At 35.8% G+C, this 23,189-nt stretch overlaps 1 protein-coding gene across 7 annotated transcripts in view; it reads right to left on the reverse strand.

Annotated features, from left to right (window-relative positions):
* The window catches only part of DMD (dystrophin), a 979,946-nt gene that overhangs the window by 774,540 nt on the left and 182,217 nt on the right, over window positions 1-23,189 (reverse strand). For all 7 annotated transcript variants that reach the window (XM_059839939.1, XM_059839938.1, XM_059839941.1 and 4 more), the window contains exons 3-6: window positions 11,885-11,977; window positions 10,898-10,975; window positions 7,908-8,000; window positions 344-516 (exon numbers count right to left, since the gene is read on the reverse strand). In XM_059839939.1, coding sequence (XP_059695922.1) covers window positions 344-516; window positions 7,908-8,000; window positions 10,898-10,975; window positions 11,885-11,977 — 437 coding nt within the window. The remainder of the gene's footprint in view (window positions 1-343; window positions 517-7,907; window positions 8,001-10,897; window positions 10,976-11,884; window positions 11,978-23,189) is intronic.

A 23,189-nucleotide genomic window follows, 5' to 3' on the forward strand; every position in this document is an offset into this window, starting at 1 on the left:
CCTCCTTTTCCCTCTGGGATAACCTCAAAGCCTTAGTTTTGGATACTCCTTGCTCTTCTCAAAAGTTTCCAAGCCCGTACTCCTTGAGACTATCTTCTTGGTATACAAACTGAGATTCCAGAAAAAGGAGCTGAGCTGTGTATATTTGGTTGTGCTGTGAAAAGCTCTCCCTCCATGAGAGGGTTTTGTGGGACACAAAACGCAGCACCCAGGTCAAAGCAAACAGTCAGTCATTTAAAAAAATGCGGAAACACCCACAGAGGAAGCAGCTAAACCCCCCACACAACAGACAGACCAAGCCCTGTACAAGCTCACTGAAACAGGGAAAAGCTGCTTTTCCCACCTGTGGCTGTGGAGGAGAGCATTGAAAGCCAATCCATCAGACCAGCTCGTGGTGAAATTGGTAACGTTGACCTGCGGGTAATTGCGAGTCGATTGACGGACCCAGCTCAGCAGAATCATCTCACTGTTCGTCTGCTGTAGCCCAGCCATGATGTTTTTCATTACATCTTTGACCTGCAATAAAAGACAGAATCTGATAAATGCTTGAACTTATTAAAAGCTGACTGTTTCTTCTCTTGAAATTAAAAACCTTCAGTTAAATAAATTTCAACCCTAAAGAAAAACTGCTAAGTAATTAAAGAACATACTTGCTTTCACAATGTAAAGACAGCAATCAATTCTGATTGCTTAAAGACAACAGCTACTGACATGCATGAATTCATTCTTCCCTGTGCCATGGGTGAAGCAGGGACAGAGAAATCACATTTCTTAGCATCATTTGTGGTGACAGAGTCCTTTCAAACTAAATATTTCTCCTTGTGGTTCTCTTTGATCTGGAAATACATCCTGACTTAATATGATACATTACAGCAAAAGATAAAATGATGAATAACACAAACCATGGTTTTGACTTAAAGGTCCAAAATATATTTGCATACCTGCACTTGGATGAAAAGTCATGCATTAAAAGAGTATTGCATATGTTTCAGTTCTATTATTTAATGAAGTTAATACTCCTTTTTCACTAGAGAGAGTTTACCAATCTAGAGTTAATATTTTACAAAAAGCCTAAAGGCTTTTATAAATATTATCCTGGAGTTTGACATAATGCAGTAGATTTTTTATTTCCTATCAATTTCTCTACTAGTAAAGGAGCACATAAAACTTCTATTAAGAATTATTTTCCTGTAAAGTAGCACCTTTTAAATCATTTCTTTCCCTATATATATCTTTTAGAATAGCAGCTCTTTTAAATTATTCCCTAAGATATAATTTAACTATAACGTTGCTTATTGCTGCTTATTCACTTAGGGAATATTGCATTTCATTATCACTTTCCCCTTGAATTGCTCTACTGCCAGTATCAGTCAGTCAAAGAACAACTTTCATGGCAGAACCTATTTTATGATAAAGTGTGGACCACTTTGAAACGGAAAAAATTGTAAGATAATATGCAGAAGCTGTAATCTGAAAGAACAGTCAACAAAAACAATGACAATTAATTACTGTGACATTGTAGAAAAAACAGAGATAACCCTTTATTATTTAGTACAATAAATTGCCCACTAGTTTCATAGTAATTAATTCCATCATTTGATTTTGTGAAGATATGAATTCCTGGAATAACACCTTGGGTTTGCATCAGAGATGCATACTGACCAAAGAGTATTAGTGCCTCTAATTTTCCTTTTGAGACTTAGGTGTAAACTTTACATTCTATGTGATTAATTTCTAAGATAGAAGCAGAAATTTATCCTCTGCATTTCATGGGATATGTTCCTGACTTCAGTCCTAGATTTTAATTTTCACCAATTAAAATTAATATAAATTGTCAGATAAGAATAGAATTTTTATATTTGTCTCCATTTTCCATCAGGAGACAGAAAATAAAGTGTAAGAAAATTAGGAAATATACTCTTTATTTTTTGCTTTATATGTCTGATTGAGGTTTTTGCAGTTCTTGAAATTTTTAACGTCTTTACTTTTGAGAGATGCCAAAGTTGATTTACATAATGTAGCAAGAAGATGACATTTTGGTCTCTGTATTCCCAGGCACCTTCCCTACTATAAAAATACAGAATCTTGTTTTTTTTCAAAAATCTGGATGCTGAAAAAGAAGAAAACTTTTGCAATTAGCATCTGCTGCACCATACATAAACAATAAGAAAGACTATAAAACACTAAAGTTAAGGAGACTTGTCCAAGCTAAGATTTCATTGTTCATTTTGTTTTTATCATATGCTTATTTAAAAAATTTAGATTTTTCTCGATATTATTAAAAAACTCTAACTTTTGAACAATACAACACACATTTGCATTAAAGGATAGCTAAATGAACACAGGTACACTATATTTAGAAATAGAAGCGTTCATAACACAGAATGGATTATGTGTTTGAGCTGATATCAAAGAGAAAGGAGCTATGTCTATGAACAGAGAAAAAATTAGTAAAAAACAGGGACAACAGAAAGACAATTATTCAGAAGAAGCCAGGTAATAACTCTAAACCCAGCATTTATTTTTACTTTTCTGTAAATGGATACTAACCAGTTTCACCTTGTTGAGTTAAATATGCTTACAACAGATAAAGTGTTGTTCTCCTTTTCCTGCATTTCTTTGCAACAGTGAAGAATGTAAAATTTGTGATTTTTTGTTGCCTCCCAGGATAAGTCAGACATTTAAAATAACAGAGTAAAAGGGTCTGACCTCATCCTGAATGCTGAGGTGTCACCGACATGTTTTATGAAAAATCCTTTCCTTAGGATTTTTCCCTCCTGAGAAGCTGAGAGGCCTCAGGAACAAACTGTAAACAATTCTTATCTGCTGCTGTGGAATGCAACAGGGGAATCTGTGATTGGTCTCATCTGGTTGTTTTTAATTAATGGCCAATCACAGATCACCTGTGCAGACTGTCTCGGTCAGAGACAAGCCTTTGTAATTCATTCCTTTTCTATTCTTAGCTAAGCCTTCTGATGAAACCTCTTCTTCTGTTCTTTTAGTATAGTTTTAATATATTATCTATCATAAAATAATAAATCAAGCTTTCTGATACATGGAGTCAACTTTCTCATCTTTTCCCTCATCCTGGGACCCTTGTGGACAATACACACTGAGGCCCCTTCCTCTTCAGTGAGAATTTGTTGATAACTCCACTTCTACAGCTGGAGCCACCTTGTCCACCTGAGTGTCCTGAGGGGCATTGCCAAACCACCTCACCTGGCACCTTGGCAGCACCACCCTGCCTGCAGGATGGCTGGGTCCTGAAGCAGGAGCAGTGCCTGAGCACAAGAGTGCTGGCTGTTATTTTGGTGAAAAGGAAGGGTTTTGAAGGCTTCTTGGTTAAGATGTACTGCTGGAAAAGTGGCACACAGAGATGTGTTCATGTCAGCCTGAAGAGCTTTCAGACAAACTCCCCCAGTATCCAGGCTCAAATGCTGCAGCTATTTCAAAGTGCCTCTGTTTCATGCTGTCAGGTGATGAGCTGACCTCTGCTACTCATTTCTTTTTTACCTCTCCTTTCTAATGCAGTGTATCCTGGCAGGACACAAAGCGTTCAGGTGCAGGAAACTCTGACTTCCAGAGAACAGATATACTTGTTCTTCCTGGGGAATGGACATATGCTATGGCAATAGGAAAAGATGAAATTTTGATAGAAGAGGGGGAAAGGACAATACAGACATCACTGAGATGGCTCCAGAAATACCAGGCAGACAAAAGGAAAGCTGTGAACAGAATGAGAGCACTGCAATTTTTGTCACCACATGAAGACAGTGACCAAAAGCAGCACAACCAGCCCTGGCTCACAGCACCGATGGACCTTCCATCCTGGAAACTGGGCATGTGTTGCTGTGTAAGATGACAAGGAACACCACATGATCTCTGGCTCACACTACATCTCTTTCACCTAAAACCAACACTAAGGCATGGAATATTTTATAAGACTGGCACATGGCTTCAGTATGCCAGACCCTAAAAAAGAGGGAGGGAAGAAATAATCTGAAAAGAAAAATGCTCTCAAAGAAAGAATTTTTCATTTTTCTTAATAAAATAGGGACTTTACATCTCCCTGACAGAATCACTTAGCATTTTTTACTTGCTAGATTTCAAGTATTCTGACTGCATAGATTATGTTTTTATAGCTAGAACCACTAAACTCTTTCCAAGTACATTTGATAGAACGCTTTTAAGGACATTTTCATAGATATTCAAGACACCTATCAAAGTAAAGGATATTCTTTGTTCATTGATTCAAGGTGGATTGACAGAAGCATTTCATTTCCATAATCAAAAATTGAAATGGTAATTCATATTAAATTACTGACGTGCACAATAACCCTGATGCTTTTAGCAAGTCTCCAGATAAAGCTCTCAGGCTGTTCAAATGCTCCCCTCTGAAATATTTTCCTTATGTATAAATCTATTATTTTATGATTTTTTCCCAGAGAAAATCAAGACTTGGGCCAAATATTTTTTCTAGGGATTTTCTTTCATTGTTTACGTAAAAATAAGTTAACTCCTAAAAACATAACAAACAATTTACATGCTGCCATATAGAATGTTTTTCCACTCTTAAGGGAATTCATTAAATATAACAGTTCACAAATTAATAGTTTTCCTCTGTTTTTACTTAAATGATAATGCTCCAGTGAGTCTGGGATCACAGAGCTGGAAGAAAGAGGGCAGCAGCTTCAAGGAAAGTGAGTCTGATGGATTCAGTACCATAAAGAGCTATGGCAGCAGGTGCTTAACTCAGAACGATGGTTCAACTTCTGGAAAAATTTTATTAATAATCTGAAAAAACAGGCTAGATAAGAACACAATCACCACAGGGGATACAGAAAGCCATGATACTTCCACTGCACAGATGCACTGCCTCTACCACCTCTATGGCCACCTCTCCTCAATGGGACTGCTGATACTCATTTGGATTGGTACCTGTCACTGTCATATTTCCTTCCTTCATCTAGGAACCCCACAAATACAATAGGTACTGCTATTGTTCCTTTCAAGCACCTTTCTTCTATCATATCTTTTCTTAAACTATTTTTATAAAAGAAATTAAATTTTTTTGTGAGACCATCATGTTGTCATATGTAGGTACAGTTGCGCCCTTATGTGGTCCTGGCTACAGGACATGAAACTGGAAAAGCTTCTTGCTTCTTCAGCTACAACAACACAAGTGTTCACACAAACAATATTCTCATGTCTTTTCATGGTGTATTTTGTTTTAGATGCAGACAGATGAATTTCCTCTAAGTGACTCTTCTCAGGGTCTGCAAAAGCAGGACTGCACCAACAAACACAAATGACACAAGCATGCACTAAATCAAATAGCCTGTGTATTCCTATTTATTTATCTTTGGGCCTTCCACAGACTACAAACAAATGTAGTAGTCTTGGTATTTTACCAAGCTGAGACAAGTGACAGATAAGTTTGGTGCCCTCCTGACTCTGTATGAAGAACTTATTGTCTTTGCAGCTGCTTCTTACCAGGGACCATCTGGGATAGGCAAACCAACAGGAAGAAGAATTTCTTAAGAGATTTACAGCTTTGTTTCACCATAAGTTCTGTCAGTATGTAAGATCATACCTGCCTATAAACAGGGCAGAACAATCACAAACATATTCTAGATCCTGCAATTAACTTAGAAATTTTAGAGAAAACCTGGAAAAGAACAGACTTTCTCCACCGAGCTGTAAATAAGCAAATTCACTTTGAACTCTTCCAATACAATAGACAGCAAACTACCAGCTCTGAGTGTTTTGGGTTTTTTAAGGAGAAAAACCAAAATCTAAGTCTGATGATTATTAAGGAAAAAAGGCATTTAGCAACACCAACAGGGTTATTATTTAATAATAGCTTCTTGTGGTCAATTGAGTTTTAGCTCTTTAGAAAAAAATCATAAAACTAAATTCTAGACAAATTAGAATCTTATTTACAGAAACTTAAATAAAAAGAGAAGTCCAGAAGGTGCAGGTCACTTTCAGTACTTCATGACTAGAAAAAAATTAAACACAGTGATGCCAAACTGATTTTTGCCCTTTTGCTGCTATACATTCTCATACATTTGTAGTTCTGTAGCCTACTATTGTATAACTACATAGATTTGTAGTTAGCTTTTCAGCTAATCTGTTAGACAGATAGACAAAATTCATTGATAAAGGCCCCAGTCCTAATCTGGGAGCCAAGGTTAAAACAGCATCTTGAGACACATTCTCATTAAAAAAGTATAGTAGTATCTAAAGGGGGAGCTTCTGGAAAAGGGTGGAACCAAGGGGGGGAATTACCTCATACCTGTGCTTCTAATTGAGACTGCTTGTCAAGTATGCTTATTTGCTAAACTTATAAAACTGTATTCTCCCTATGTGGGGTGGGCATTTTTCCATACTTGCTGCTGAGGGCTCCAGTTAAAGACCAGCTTTTGAATTACATCCTATACTAACCTTGCCTCCAAAGTGTGTTGTTTTATTTCTAGATCTTTAGGGCATCCCAGAATTCTAAGTATAGACTAAACTTGGACTGAATTATGACTATGCTGACAAAGAGTCACACTTTTAATCACTGCTGTGTAAATATAATCCTTGGACCTTTCATCTATGGGTGGTTGAAGCTGAAGCCATGGGCACCATCACTGCTGCCATCACAGTTATCACCAGCCTCAAGATGAAGCTTGAAAACAATAATTTTTGCACTGCAAACAAAAGGTTTTTGGTTTTAACATGCTGCTGTCAAAAAGCCCATCAGGCTACACCAGAGCCTGTGTCTTCTGCATGTCTGTGCAAGTACACTTTAAAAGGAACGGTGGGAATGACTGAAAAGAAATTAGTAACAGCACAGCTAATACTAATACACACCTTTAACACTTTGCTTCAGGATAAAATATGAAGAAAACAAAATATTAATTTGAACATGATTAGTCATCGCAATCCATAATTTATTCAAACTAAACCAGAATGATTAAAGGATTGTTGGTAAAAGTTGTATAGCTAGGTATCACATTCCGTCTGCTCTTAATAAGTAATTTAGAATAATTTTATGCAATTAAACTAGGAATATTGAAACAGAGACAAAGGAAGAAGTGAGTTAACAATCTGCATCTTTTCTCTCTTGCTGCCATCCTGTAAAATGAGAATAAAAATGTTCCCTACTTGGATGAATGAACACATCTTATTTTTGATAAGTATGTTTCTGTCTTAAAATCTTTTAAGCTTTGTTTCCCACCACCTTTTCTTGTTATTCAATGAAAAACTTGTAGATTATTGCTTGGGGAACATAGTCAGCACTAATGGACAGACTCTTAACCCAGATTCATACAAACACATGGATTCAGAGCATCTAGATGATAGATGTTTTTGAATTTTGATTTTACTGCCATTTCAGAATTTTTTTAGTTGTGTCCTCATCTACCATGCTGGTTTTTATGAGATCCATTTCATATTTCTCCAAAGAGAAAGGAAACTAAATGAGCCACATCTGCTTCAATAAGTAGGCAGCCTAGCAGCTTTTTAGTGTTCTAAAAATAATTCTTGGCAGGACGGGTCAGCAACAAAAAGCAAGTGATGTTGTTATTTCATTAAAATAGAGAAGTCACTCTAAGATACTATAAAGAAATTCACATTAGCTTTGTCTATCCATTTTTGTTAGGATAACTCATATGTATCATCTTGCAATATCTGACTGTAATATTACAGTCAAAAAAGTTTCTGCTAATCCTGTAAAAACTATTTTTTCTTCTTAATATTGTCAGTATCCTTGATAATATATAAGTAGACTGCCATAATATTTGCTGATTTAGCACATTGTAGTGTCTATGTTTACTTTGGAGGTAGTTGCTGGATAATAATGGAGAAAAGATCAGTGGAATAAAGGTATTTCTTAGGAAGTAATGAGCAGTGCCACTCACCTGCCAGTGGAGGATTATATTCCAGATCAAACCAAGGGTCAGCTTATGATTTCCATCCACAATATCTGAGCTCCCTATATTTACCAAATCAACCTATTAAAGAAACAAAAAATAATTGTAGAAGATCATTAAAAGCATAAGAGGTTGGAAAAAGATGAAGGGATAGGCTAAGGTAAATCTCCCATTTGGTTTCTGTTGTTCCATAAACATACAACTCACATTTTATAAATGGCACAATTAATGTTCTGGAAAAAACCAGCAGTGATCTGGAGTTCCTGTTATTCCAATTACAGCATGTTGTGAAACATAAAATGAAAAGCAATAGTTTTAATAACTCAATTGTCTTTTATATGAAGCTTCTACAATTACAAATCACACAGACAGAAAAACTACTGTACTCTGCTTTATACTACCTTACATAAAATAATTTTCTGAATGTTAACACACACACACACACACATATCTAGGCACTGCAAGACCTACAAACCCAAGACATTAAAAATTTAAATTAAAATAGAACTTAATTTTCTTTAATTCAATTCCATGATGTATAAAGAAATACACAGGATGTATTTCTGGCATACAGATAAAGCAGCGATTGTGATCTAACAAGTCTTTTCCACAACAGTTCAACCAGTAATTTTGTTTTCCATAATTTTATCATGCATTTGAAATTTCATAGTGCATCATTATTTAGCACCATGGAATTTTCCTTCCTCCACATGGGAAATGATCCTTTACCCTCCCCCCCTTTTAATACTATCTGAATAAGGAAGCCAAACTCAGGGCCATAAATGGAAGACTATAAGGTGTCCTGCACATTTGGATAGAATTATGACTCTTAAATTGACATACTTGCTGTTTCATAGATGCAATTTTTAATGGTCAGAACTGATGTTTTTATTGCAAAGTGCCCCATTCTTTCACAAACTATATTCTTCAGTCTCTAGCACAGTTCTGAAGTTATTTGAAGTTACATCTGCAAATTGAATAAAGCTTTCACCCTCAAAACAAGCTGCTTTATTTTGAGGGTTTTTTTTTTTTTTCAATTCATCTATGTATAGGTCATTTTTACAAACCAAGAATTAGATATTTTATCAACACCAAAATTCTTAAAGAGCTCTTAAAGAATTCCACATTTTGTATTAAAAGCACATGAGACTGGCTATCTATTCTAACCACCAATGTCTTGGAACCTTTCCCAAATGGAACTTAGACTTTGCATGCTAAATTTAACATGGAATTCCCTGCAGCAAGTGAAACCCTACAATTAAGGTTTATTAAGGCAGTGCCTACATATTCCACAGACCAAATCCATTTTTGGAAGTGGAACCCTGAACACACAGAACCCATGCCTGTTCTACTGAAGCAGAAGAACTTTGCCCAGCTTCGACAGACAGGTCTAAGCCTATAGTGGGGCAGCCCCCCACCCTTCACATCCCCCAGGCTCCCCCCTCAACACTTCACTTTTCCATGGGAACAAAAAGCCTGTGAAATGGATTGACTGGAAGCAGCAGCATTGTTCAGTGTTACCACCCAGAACCCCAGAGCAAAGATGGAACATAGCAAAAAAAACAAGACTAGTCACAGGCTTTACTTCACTTTAGAACCATTGATTTTGCATTCTTGAAGTCCCAGAAAAATAATCTGTCAAATTATTGAAGTTTAAGGAAGCTATTTCAGAACCAGGTCTTTATTTCATACAAGATATATTGTATCTTTATATATACTGTACCAATTTTTATATAGTTTACAAGGTTTTCATTACATGACTGTAATGGCCACGGGATGGCCACTTCCCTTTCCAAAACAATGTTTCTTCTTCTATCTTCTAAAATTGGAATACACTCTGTTTGCTTCCCAGATTTGAAAGGGACTTTCCAGATTTGTGTTCTGGAAAATGAGCGAAGAGCACACCAGTGGGTTCATTGGAAGGGTACTGAATACTTAAAGTATTTTCTATGATTATTTGTGACTAGTTATGCAATCAAAACATTCTTGTATAGTGTGAAATAATGTATTGATGATTCTTTTGCCAATGTTGCACATTTTGAAAAAGTAAAGGCTTTTCCTTATATTTATTTACATCAAATACCACTAAAAATATCAAGCTGGAGGTCTTTATGTCAATCTTGTAGGGTCACTTTCATTTATGTACAAATCTTTAAACTAGGTGGATTACCTTAAATTTATAAAATCAATAACTTTATTCAGCACTTGAAATCAAGCATTAGTGACCTCCTGCAACTATCAAGAAATCCAATATAATATACAGCACAGAATACATTATCTTTGTTTTGTCACCTCTGACTGTGAAGTTTAGGCAAGTGTTATAGTTTGGTTTATTTGTTTATTCTCAAGGAGAGTTATGATACAATTAGTGGGCCAGACAAAAATGTCTGCTAAAATTATGGGTCCATTAGAATGCCTGCATAAGGAAGACAATATGAGAATATTTACTTAAGAATGATTTTTCAAGCGAGTATCCTGTGAAGCAATCTTTACAAAGTAGAATTCAAAGTGATATTGATATGATTAGTGTTTTGACTCATGAGAGACAAATGCCTTTGAAATTTAATAAAAAATATTTCAGGAAAAGCCTTGGGTTTTAAGCGTTCATAATTGTCAGAGATTGTGAGTAAATATTTTGATAGGCAGCATCTTGCAATCAGCTATGTTTGACTTCTTGTATTTAATTTTCAAAAATTTATTTTAAACACTATTCAAAAGAATAAAATCATGCAGGTTGATCTGTCTTCAGACAGCATCCATTACAGATATATTAGCCAAAATTTGCTGGAAGAGGATTTTAAACTCCTTAAAACACATTCGACCCTGATGCTGAATGGGAAAAGTGTCCAATCCACATTGATAAAGCTGCTTTGACTCCAGTACTTTTATACTATAGCTAATATGTTTGATTCAACACCTAAAAAACATTTTGTTTGCTGTCTACAGACTGTTCTGAGCCTGTTTGGCTTAATACTTACATTATTTCTCTGCAAAAAGTGGATTGCTTTGTTGACATTGTTCAGAGCATGAACTCTTGTGGAGCCCTTTTCTTTTGCCTACAAAGAAAGTAAACCAACTTGACTGTCCATAATCAGAATGCAGAATACACTGTATGCAACTCCAATCTTATATTACACCTGTAGTTTTCTATTTCATAACTTTCTCAGAGTAGAATATTAACATACACAGGGATTATGCAGCTACCAACATGAAATAAAGTCAATTGCGAAACAAACTGGATCCACAGAAAGTAACTTTCAGTGAAGGAATTATTAAAATGCATATAAAATTAGCTCATTCAAGTTTCTTTTTATCATGATTAGTTGTCTTGTGCATGGCACAATTTAAGAACATTGCTATGGCAACTAAACAGATAAGCATCAGTTTGTGTAATACTTATGTATAAGTGTATTATGTCTGGATTTTGAATCTCAGTCTCCCAGCCTTCCTATGAGAAAATGCTGTGCTTTAAAGTTCCAATCAGGACCAAAAGAGAAGAAACAAAAAAGAGAACAAAAATGTGTGTGACTGTGTCACTTTAGAATTTCCAGGTTAATAAGAGCTAGCAGCCCTCTGTTTTCAGACAAGTCCAATCAGACCAGATGGACCATATGTACGACATTAGAAAACCATTCTAATTCTACACATTAAATTCTATTCCAGCTAAAATCTAGATATCTAAACGAACCCTTCCTCAGTCTTGTTTCTCAGTGCCACACTCAGTAAGTGCATCCAAGAAAGCAGAATATCTTCATTTCAATTACAGACCTTGCAAAGTGTTATTGTCTGATACAACTCTCAGTCACAATGTTTCCTCAATTTCAAATGAAACTGAAACCTATTCAGAACCTTAAAAATAGTTTCCACAGATCCTTATCAATGGAAGAAATTGATGAATATCAACTACTATAATTATCACAGCATTTAGACTTCAATAAACAGTAAATGTGTTACAAAGCACATACAAGTTTTTGGCCTGTAAGGCATTCCAGGAGCTCCAGAAGTCTTCGTCCATCTCGAAAATCATTAAAAAGGTCTTCAATGTGACGTCTTCCAAACTGAAATGAAACAATCCCTCTGGTTAGCTCAAATGACAAAAATAATAACTAAAAAAAGACCAGAAAGCTGTAAAAATCCAGTGTCAGAATAAATATGGAATGCAGGACACAAAGTAAAAGAGGAAAATACATTTAAACTCACAGGATTATTACATATATGTCTGTTTTAAACAATAGAACCCAGTTTAAGAGACAATGATGCTACTTTATTTCAAGTACACATCATTATTTCAAACAAATAAGCCAGAACTAAATACTAATAAATCTAGAAAACAAAGAAGACTTGACAATCAAAGTGTAAATCAGGGAAAAAAAAGGAAAAAAAATTTAAACAAGAAAAGAAACAAGAAAAAATGCACAGGAAGTGATATAAAACATATGTGCCTAGTAGGAGCTCCATGTGTCAGAAATAACACTGGAATTACACAGAGAGAGATGAGCCAGACTTATTCTAGTAAGGAACTCAGATCTATGCTCATAGGCCATGGAATTTTACTGGATTGTGGCCTTATTTCTCTAAGTGGCTGACAGAAAACTCGTTTTGTACTTAGCATTAGTGAAAGATGAAAGGAAATACTTGTGATTTTTCTCCCCATATTACAATGTTTAAAAAAAATACCTCTTTCTAAAATTCAAACCAAGTTTCCAATCTGATGTTTTGACTAAAGCATGAAATATTAAAATAGACATATTTTTTATAGTCTAGTCACTGAGCAAGTTTTATGTGCACCTATGAATTTTTAGATATTTTTGTATGTACAAGAGCCACAATAAAAAGTATTTTGTGCCATGCAAAATAATTTCACACGTCCACATTTTTTTCTAATTTGTGAAGTTTGATGGATGCTTTGATTGATTTGAGAGCAAGTGACTGTACTCTAATTTTCTAGAATTGATGCCATGATGACCTACATTGCACATCTTTCATTTTTACCACAGAGCAACATAAAAAAGGGGATATGTGTTACAGACAAAACGTCTGCTTTCCTGTGAGCAATGTTATTCTGGTATTCACTGCAACCCTCATTAGAGCTGGGAATTTTATGTAAAACATATTTTGTTAGGAAGTACCAATTCCTTTGGAAGGTTACTTGAACAGAGGACAGAATTAAGGACAGTATTCAGTTCAAAATTATTTTTTTCTCACCAATACATAGTTATGGATACAGCACTGAATTGAGTGCTATTAGCTATTCTGTCATGACCTTTCTCTCTGACTGTTCTTCTGAAGCTAAAGTTCCTTTCAATCCCTTCAGTTTTTGGTAAGGCCTTGTTTCTGTTTCATGGAACAAACAAATCCACAACACCACAAATTTTCTTCAGGAGTGGGAATCCTTGTTTTCTAGACAGCATTCACACCACGCACAACCCATTCCAACTGAGCTAATTTCTATTTATTTAACATGCATGATGCCACTTTAGTAAATATCTGAAAACCAGTACTTAACTGTTGTCTTAGACAGCATGAGTTCTAACATCAATATAGTGCAAGGATTTCATATCAGAGCTTCATACCTCCTCCATGTTTCTCACAGGAAGCTCCTCTAAGCACTGACTGTTCCTGGCCCCTGCAGCAGTCATCTGACTTCTGAACCCACTACTAATCCACTCTTTTATACCATTTGTTCTTAATTGCTACAGGTGTGGCCTGTTGAGATCAGGCCTGCTTTTAATCTCTAGTAATTGGTCCAGCTGCAACTCATTGGGGGATAAGATTACCTTCTATACCACCTTCATTTATGCATACTGCATCCCCCTACAATTCCCCCTTTTTCTTTTTTAACCAGAGTTGCAGCATTTCCAGAAATACATATTCAAATAAATTAACATTATGACATATTTGTACATTTCATTTAGAACTAAGAATTATACAAGTGTTCAAACAGCACATTACAGCACAGATATATATTTCTAAATACTAGTTCAGTTCTATAGCTTTTCCCAGTTTACAAAGCACTTATCTTCAAGGTCTTTTACACTCATATTTAACAAACACCAATAGCTGTAATTGATAAATTTTGCCAATAATTTAGTATTCAAATAAGGTTTTCCCAAATCCATGGGGTTATATGGTCAAATACTATTTCCCCGAATCCGCGGGGTTATATGGTCTAGTCCCGAATCCACAGGTCATCTCAAATCCACAGGGCAATATAGTTTAGTCCGAAATCCACGGGTCATCTCAAATCACATTGGGGTCACCATTTGTTGTCTTAGATAACATTCATTATAGTACAAGGATTCCATATCACCAGAGCTTCATACCTCCTTGATGCTTCTCGCAGGCAGCTCCTCTAAGCACTGACTGTTCCCGGTCCCTGCAGCAGCCACCTGACTCCTGAACCCACTACCAATCCACTCTTTTATACCACTTGTTCTTATTGGTTACAGCTGTGGCCTGTTAAGATCAGGCCTGCTTCTAATCTTTAGTAATTGGTCCAGCTGCAACTCATTGGGGGATCAGATTATCTTCTATACCATCTTCATTTACCCTTACTGTATCCCCCTACACTTAACAGATACACATATGATTTATTTGCACTATTCAACAAGGTTAAAGTAATAATGCCCAGAAACTCTATGTTCTGCCTCATATTCAGTATGTTAAATAGTTTTATAAAAGTGTTTTACATTATGGGATAAAAAATCATGTGCTATTATGTGAGTCAAGTCATGTACAGAATTACTGAATCTGTAGGACAAAGTTAAAATTAAAACATGCAACTAAATCACAGATTTTATTTTTTTCCCTAATCTTGCAAAACAAAAGTCATTTTTGCAGAGGGGAAACAGAAGATCTGTGCACTTTAAGGGAGCTTTTTCACATTTTTTAGAAAGTTGAAGTGATCAATAGGCTCTTCTGTGACACTATGAAAGAGTTGTGCCCATAATGCTACTGGATTTCTCTGGGACTATGAGCACAATGACTTTTGGACAATAGAATACAATTATACTGGTTTGCATCATACAGGAAAAACAGAGCTAGCCTTCATAACTGTCCGTGTCTCTGTATTTCCTTCTTTTTTTCAGCATTTAAGGTATTCATAACATTTATGTTGAAATCAATATAGGCAGTCAAAAATTCTGCTTAACAAATAATATGTTGCTTTGGGGTGGATTTTTTTTTTGTTGTTTGTTTGTTTTTGGTTTTTTTTTTTTTTTTGTGTTTTTTTTTTTTTTGTAAAGCTTTTAGAAAAAAAATAAAGACACAATTAAGTAGTATCCCCAGCAGGACATATTAATTACAAATGTATTACAAGTAAACCTTAAACCAAAAGTTCCATTGATTTTTTTAGGGTCTTGGAAGTATACCTTCCATTAATCACAACTAAAAATACACTAAGGTGCCCTACACTACTGCCACACATATCATTTTAAACCTGAGGAAGGCTGTTTTTCTGGCAATGGGGTAATTATGTCTCCTTCCTCAAACAGATTGAATGTCTTAACTGGATCGGCATTGCTGTAAGTCCTGAGATACAAAGGGCTCAAAGTTGCATCAGGTAAATTTATTGTGTCATTGGAAAGTGTCTGTTAACTTGAACTTTTGAAAACAGTGAAAAATCAAGCGTGGCTTGCTAAACAAATATCTAGTCATTTGCTATACATTCTTGCTGAAAATAAGGTTTTTAAAAAACTTTTTTAGGTTGTGACCTAAAACTACTGCCCTTTACCTAAGAGAAATGAAATGTTCAGAAGACTCTCCTCTACCATTTGTTACACATGTTGATTTATTACTTACCCTATATTATAAACTTATCCAAAACTTATTTAAAGAATGCCCAGAAAACTTCCACCTGAATTGTTGGTTCTCACTCAACTGTCTTTCTTTGATACCACAGTGATGGGAGAGATGAGGGAAACAAGAGAGTACAGGACACAGGAAGGCTAAAGATATTTGATGTGTAGAACAAGGTGACTTTTCACCAGAAGCAGAAATTCCTTTCTAAAAGTAGAACAAAATTAAAATCTAAGATAAGACTTCGTTAAAATCTGAATTACTAGAAAGACTAGGGATTTAAGCACATGGAAGTTTTGTATATCATTTTAATTTGCTGTCTTTGAGTGAAATAAAGATGAAAACACAAACTTTTTTGGATAACTGATTGATAGAGCTGTTGGCTGCAACTGCTTATCTATACACAACACAATAGGACCTGAAGGAAATCCAATGCTTCTATTTTTAAAGAAAATTTCCAGTAAAACATTACACATATAGGAAGATATGATTCCTGTTTTATTGTGGATTAAATTACCCTCCAAATTAAATAATGACTGAGAAAATCAATTAAATTCCATACCAGTGTAATTAAACGAATTACACTGGTATGGAAAAAAACCCAAAACTACCTTACACCACACCATGGTCAACTACATAAGCTGTAGTCTTAGAACGATGTGGTACTGTAAAAGTAACATGTGAGGAAAATGTGGAATTTGCAGTAAAGTCTTCCCTCAGGTGTTGTAAAGGAGTGAAGCATACTTAGAATATTCCATGTAGTAACTCAACTGCATGTATATACTCTAGAAAGCTTTCAGTATTAAGGTTAAAATTATGTCTCTGACATGTTCCAAACTCAGACAGGAACTGAAACAATTTAATGCCAAAGAACATTACCTAAAAACCACAAAAGCAGGTGAAGAAATAGACAGAAACCAGTGTAACTGCAGATGCAAATTTTTTGGTTTGAGTACATTTAGGTATCGCAAAACATCAAGCTTCTTACTACTTATCTCACTGCTGTCTACTATCATTGTCGTTCCTGTGTTTTTTACAAAGACTCTATAATAGACCTCATTGTCTCTATGTAAATTTTACAAATAAATTTTATCAAACAAATTATTTAATCAGCTTATTCATCAGATACATTATGGAGGAAGCTAATATCGTGGGAAGTATTACATGAAAAGCTGGTGTTCTGTAAAAAGCTTTCTATTCAGAGATACATGCGAATCAGTAATTATTAAAGAAATACATAGAACATAATGAAATTATTAAAAAATAACTTGACCAGAGAAGGCACAAATACATCTGTTCATAAACATTGGCTCTCCAAGGAGTTGAAGCTCAAAAAAATTGATTAGCATAAAACTCTTAGCAGCTTTATATTTTAGAACAAATTAGCAGAGGCAGATTCTTCATTAAAGGAAAGTTGAGCAAAGGGAAAGGAAATGGGAAGGGGTGAGTCGGAGAAAGAGGGGAAAAAAAAGGAAGAGGGAGTGATTAAGAACAAATGTTGAAGTTTAAGTGGGACCCTGGAGAGGACATGAGGAAGTGGGATTCCAAGCAAACCTCCACCCTATAGGCACGGCTGTGGGAATGGCAGGGAAGAGCAATCACAAATGGGGTTCCTTAAGGAAAGTTGTTGCTCCAGCTCCCAGTGGACAGTTTCCCAGGCAGAATGGAAGGGCTGATTTTATTACTGACTCTATGGAAGGAAGTCCTAGTCCACTTCTATAAGGAAGTGGGGAATCTTGTGATCAAGATTAGAGGGCCCTGCCCAGTCAGACGGAGGAGATGGATAACCAGGATTACTGGACTGTGTGGATCTGAGGGCCTGCCACATCAGCCCCACATTGGGCACAGAAAGATCTGTTCTGTTTTAAGCCCAGTTTGCTACTTAGCCCCTCACAGCTGCTCACTCACTTCCCCCACCTCAGCCACACACAGCCCAGGGGAATTAGGTTTGGAATCTGTTAGTGGGTGGTGAGTGACTATGTTGTGCATCACTTGTTTTTCTTGGGGTCTATCTGTATGGTTTTTGTTTTTTTTATTTTTCAAATCTACATTATTATCATTATCCCTGTCACTATCATTACCATTAATATTATTGTCAGTTATTAAATTTTTATCTCAACCTACAAAGTTCTCCTTTTGACTCTCTTCCCTGTTCCACTGGAAGGAGGAAGGAGTATGGAATAAGCAAGCAACTGCATGGTGCTTAGTTACCAGTCAGGCCTAAACCACAACAAGCCATAAATTTTCTCCCACAAACATGAAGGGTAGAGATGTATATCTATTTCCTAAGATTCATAAACATGCCAAATTTCAAGCAATGAGCCCATAATAACAGCTACAGCAAAATACATGATAACAGAAAATTGAAACGCAACTAATATTTGAAGTTCTTTAATAAGCATATATTTTTACTGTTTCCTAAAAGTGTCTTGTAACAGATAAATTTTCACATTTTTTTAAGAAAAATTACAAATGGTAAAAACTTGGCTGAAGAAGACATCTCTGACTTTTCATTTTCTTTTACAAACAAATATGCACTTAGATTACACTTTTTGTTTGAGGCAGACTAGACTGTAAGATTATTACAGTAAGACAAGTTGGATGCTATTTTTTATGCATTTTACAGCATTATTGGCTTATTATTATAATTTCATATTGGAAATCTAGCAACTGAAACTATCAGCAGATGGAGAGAGACAGAGAATATATTGAAAGAGAAAGGGCACCATAAAGACAGAGAATTCAAGGTTCATCATGGCACTAGACAAAAGGTTTAAGGTTATACTAGGTGTACATAAGAAAGATCAGCTTATAATAAAACTAACAGACACAGAAGCCTTTCAGACTTTTAGGACAGGTAAACAACTGAGATTTGACCTTGGGACAAAACCTCTCCCTCCACAAGGAACAGGAAACCTGGACTGCAGAAGGAAGGGAGCTGCAGTACATTCCATCTCTGCCCCCAGCATGCAGGGCTATGGAACAGAGAGGCAGAGGTGCCCTGCAGTTTGGCCAGCACCTCAGAGTGCTGATTGATAATCAAAAAACTTAAAAGACAAGGTACAATCCAGAAAGGCAGAAGGACATAAGCCATGAGTCTTTATACAACTTTTTAAAGTTTCAAGTTCAGTTTGTAAATCTCTAAGTATTGCTGAGTAGATGTCAGAATGAAAGAAATTAAAACTTAGCTGGCTCACAGATGTTACCCTTAGTAAGACTTTAAAGAATCAGCCTTTTCTTTCAGTCAAAATATTTGATGTTTCACTCTTTGAAACAATAAAGAAATTATATTGAACTACTCTCAACAGATCTTTTAAGTCAGTTTTAATAAAAGAAGGACTAAAAATACTTGTTCTTGCTCTGCTAAATATATTAAAAGTTCAATTTCTCTCCCCAGTATCCTTGCTTTTGGTTTGTTCAATTCTGCTGGGAAGTTCATCAAAGTGACTGACATTTTTTTTCATTGATGCTGGATTACTGTTACAGTAGAAAAGGATATTGTCCCACTCCGGAGGGAAGAAAGATGCACCAGGCATTGTTTAATTAGGCCTCAGGTTCATGGACTCATGGGAAGCAGGAAAAAATAACTTGCCAGCCATGCCATCCTCTCTCTTTTCAGCATTCTTTTCCCTGTTAGAACATGGATGCACCACTTCTGCTGCTGAAAGTCTGTTGGTCAGCTGGAGATCAAACACTGCACAAGGACCTTGCTTCCTTACTGTCAGGGATCCAGTCTGTTTCCCAGGCTTTATGGTAGACATCTCTTTTTTTGCTTTCTAACCTAATTTTTCAGGGAGTTACATAGATGATGAGCACCAGTATTTTGGAAATGACTGCTACTGACCAACTGGGAGGAAGATGTGCCACCATCCTCTGGAGAAGCCACATTGTCCTCCCAGTCAGAGAACGAAATGTTCCTGTGCCTTTCAACAGAGCAACAACCACAATGCCTGCAGCAGGCCCAGAACACCCAACATTACCTTAAAGAGGAACCTGGGGCAGGTCCTACCAACTCTCTGAGGGCAGCTCATGTTCATGGACAGGACACACACTCCCAGAGTAGAAGCTGGTTTCATATACAGACCCTCAAGTTAGGAATGATACCAGACCCTCACTGGACTTCAGGTCCTTGTAAATGTGTATTTTCCCCTCAGCACAACCATTCTATTTTTCTAGTGTCATAACAGTTGTACACACCCAAGTTTCTGAGGAATACTGTGTTATTTTCACTCTAAAATTAATCAAAAAAAATCTTATTTTAAGTGCCATACATACCCAGAACAGAAACTGAGATGCATTGACACATATAATTCTGTTAGTACATCTACCTGCATTTCCTTAGCTCCCAGAGACTTATCTCTAAATTAAAAGTAATAAAAGTGTAATTTTAAATATTCTAAAGAAAACAAAATTTCTGTTTGGCAAGCAGTGGGCCTGCAAGGTTGGCATCTACTGCATTTCCTTTAAACAATACAAAGCTTACAGGGATACACAAAACAAATCTGGCAGCTGTCTGTTTCGCCAGTTTAATCTAGCCAGAAAATGTCATCAAAGCATTTCTTATTTTCAGCATATGATGCTCAAGGCCATTAAGGACTGAATGACTGGCAATGGCATCAAAAGAAACCTGCTGGAAGTGGGAATGGCCATACACTCAGCAAGTTCCTACAAGGTTTGAATAGTGAATTATCAATTCATCCAAGGACAGGAGCTCTTCTTTTGACAGGACAGCCAGCTTCATGCAATCTAATAATTGAGTGCAATGAAGCTGTTTTTCTTTTCAAGTATAAATATAATTATGTTCCCCACTCTGCAAAGAGAGCTGTAAAGAAGAAAACTATCATAAACTAAAAACTAATTTTATTTATAGTCTTATCTTTGATGAAACTTTCAGTAGAAGAGGGAATGATAATCATATCTACATTTTTGAGAATACTTGTTTTATTTACAGTGTTTAGGTATTTTTTTGGGCTCTAGTGGGTAGAGTTTTAACAGCATTTTTAAACACTAGGAGCTGAAAAGATTAAAATGCAGGGTTTTTGAATAGAAGAGCCAGCCCACTTAAAAGTGGAGAAACACAGACTGTATCTAGCAGATGTCAAATGCAACAATTTTGGCTAAAATTCTCATTTAAGAGAGGAATAGTTCCACAGCAGACTGTTCCATGAACATTTGTTATTCAAGTAATCATTTTTTTCTGCACATTGTTTTCTGTTATTAGAAAACAGAATAAAAGGGAACATCATCAGTCTTGATGGAAATAACAAACCTTACTGCAAAACCTCAGAGAGCAGAGTAGGATTCTGAAGTTTCTGCCTTTTGTCCTACTGCTCTTCTAAATCTTGGACAACAGCTGAATTTTTACACAGAGATCTGTAGCACATACTGTTTTCCTCACATGTGAAGATGCCCTTTCTGAGTTAGAATACTCCTCTTACTGACAAGGCTTTAGAAGTACTTTTTTCATCAGCTTAGAGCTTAAATCTTGTCTGCACAGAATATAGAAGGTGTATAAAGGATAAGTGGAATTTCAGAATTTTATTTTGGAATCCCTTTAGGTACATAATCTCATCTTTGAGAATAAATAAAACAGAAAAACCTCTCCTACTGCCTATAGTTGTAATAGGCAAATAGTAAAGCTTCTAAATAGGTGCAACTGTAATCAAACAAGACAAAGCAAAAGCAATTTTCATTAATAAGAAAACAGGAAAAATTTCCTATTTATAAAGCACTGCTACTACTTGAATTACAAATGCTATTTAAACAAGAGACAATCTTGATCAGTTCTCCTCTGACTAGGATGTGAAACAGGCAAATGTGATGTGCCATTTGCAGAAAAGCTTTAGCATAAAACTCAGTCTGACATTACACAATGACTCAAATACTTGGTAGCTCCATTTGTGTGTTTGGAAAGTGGTGGCACTGCCCACCAAAACAGAGAAAGTACCTGCAATGGACAGCTGGGTAAACTCAGTCATTGTAGCACATCATCAGTTTGTTTGATTTTACATCACCCATTGAGAAAGTGCAAAAGGCAGGAGTTCTGACATTTCCTGTTATGCTTCTATTCCCACTAATTATTGGATTGGATTTTGTTGTTTTATTTTTTGTCTTTCATTAACATGGCTTGACGAGGAAACACCTGACTATTATTTCAACAAAAATCACAGAGGAATGATGAAAGGGAAGTGGGGTATCAGGGAGAAAATAAATAAGTAATGAAATTATGTATTCAGTTTTTTCCCATGATCAGTCATCCTGAAGAGCAAACACAATTTGGTAGCCAAATAAAAACTAAACTCTTTAGCATATCTGAGATAGTATTGTTTGCAAATATTTTTTTTTTCCTTCCAAAAGTATTTTCATTGTCTCAACTGAACCTTTAGCACTGACTGTAAGTGGATGATTTGCCCTCCATCCTTAAAAGTCACAAACATTTAATAAAAGTTACAGTATTTTCTGGCATACACACATAGTTACTCCCTGTCACCTTGTCACATGGAATAGTTAAATAAGGTAAATAATTAATTTAAATATTGACATTTAAATCTGTTGCAATGGTAAAATCTATGCCACCACATCTGATCTGGCTGGTGATCCTTTTCACTTGGTGAAAAAGAAAGGCATGTATTTATTTATTCAGAGTGAAGGCTACTCTAATAACTGCTGTTCTATGTTGAAGCCCAGCTGAGCAGGAGGACTCACTGCATGCACTACAACCAGGAGCTGTTCTGGCACTTCCCCTACAACCACTGTTCTTATTCCCAACAAGCTTGTTTGCAGTAAATGGGATATTAATTTAAATGACATGCTTAAAAGAGCAAGTATACCCCCTCTGCTTGAGCTCAGGCAGGAGTTTAAAATAGATTACTCCTCTTTTTGTTCCCACCTGGAGAAGTCAAGCATAACTTTAGAGACTGAAAATCTGCCTATAAAACTACAAGGCTAAAAGGATACAGTTTTCCAACACAGTCCATTCCTTGACTTTTTTTTTTTTAATATATCAACACATGTCATTCATTATCTAAATGTGAGAAATTGGTTCATATCAAAAAACAACAAAAAAGCCAAACAAATGGAACAAATTTTTGAACTACTACAAAAAATCAGCAGTCCAGCAGGTCGCATGCAGATACATGTTAAATTCCAACAACTAATTATGGTAGACTACCCAAAAAGATTGGCATATGCTTCCTTTGTAATTTCTGGCAATAAATGACACAGAATCTCAAGGGGATTTATGTAACAACCTGCATTTGTGAATCTGGATCTCCTTTCATAACTAATAAAAAGAGCAACATAAGATGAATTTCTCTTTAAATGCAATCATTAAAAATTGACTGTAGCAGAGAGAATAAGGAAGAAATAATGAGATTTTAGATGCATTTTCTGTGGTAATAACTTCTGAATGGCTCTCTGAACTTTATCTTTTGGTTGGATTGTACCACATGTTGTGCTCATCAGTTAACTACG

Source organism: Haemorhous mexicanus, chromosome 2, assembly GCF_027477595.1.
Source record: "Haemorhous mexicanus isolate bHaeMex1 chromosome 2, bHaeMex1.pri, whole genome shotgun sequence".
Lineage (NCBI taxonomy): Eukaryota > Metazoa > Chordata > Aves > Passeriformes > Fringillidae > Haemorhous > Haemorhous mexicanus.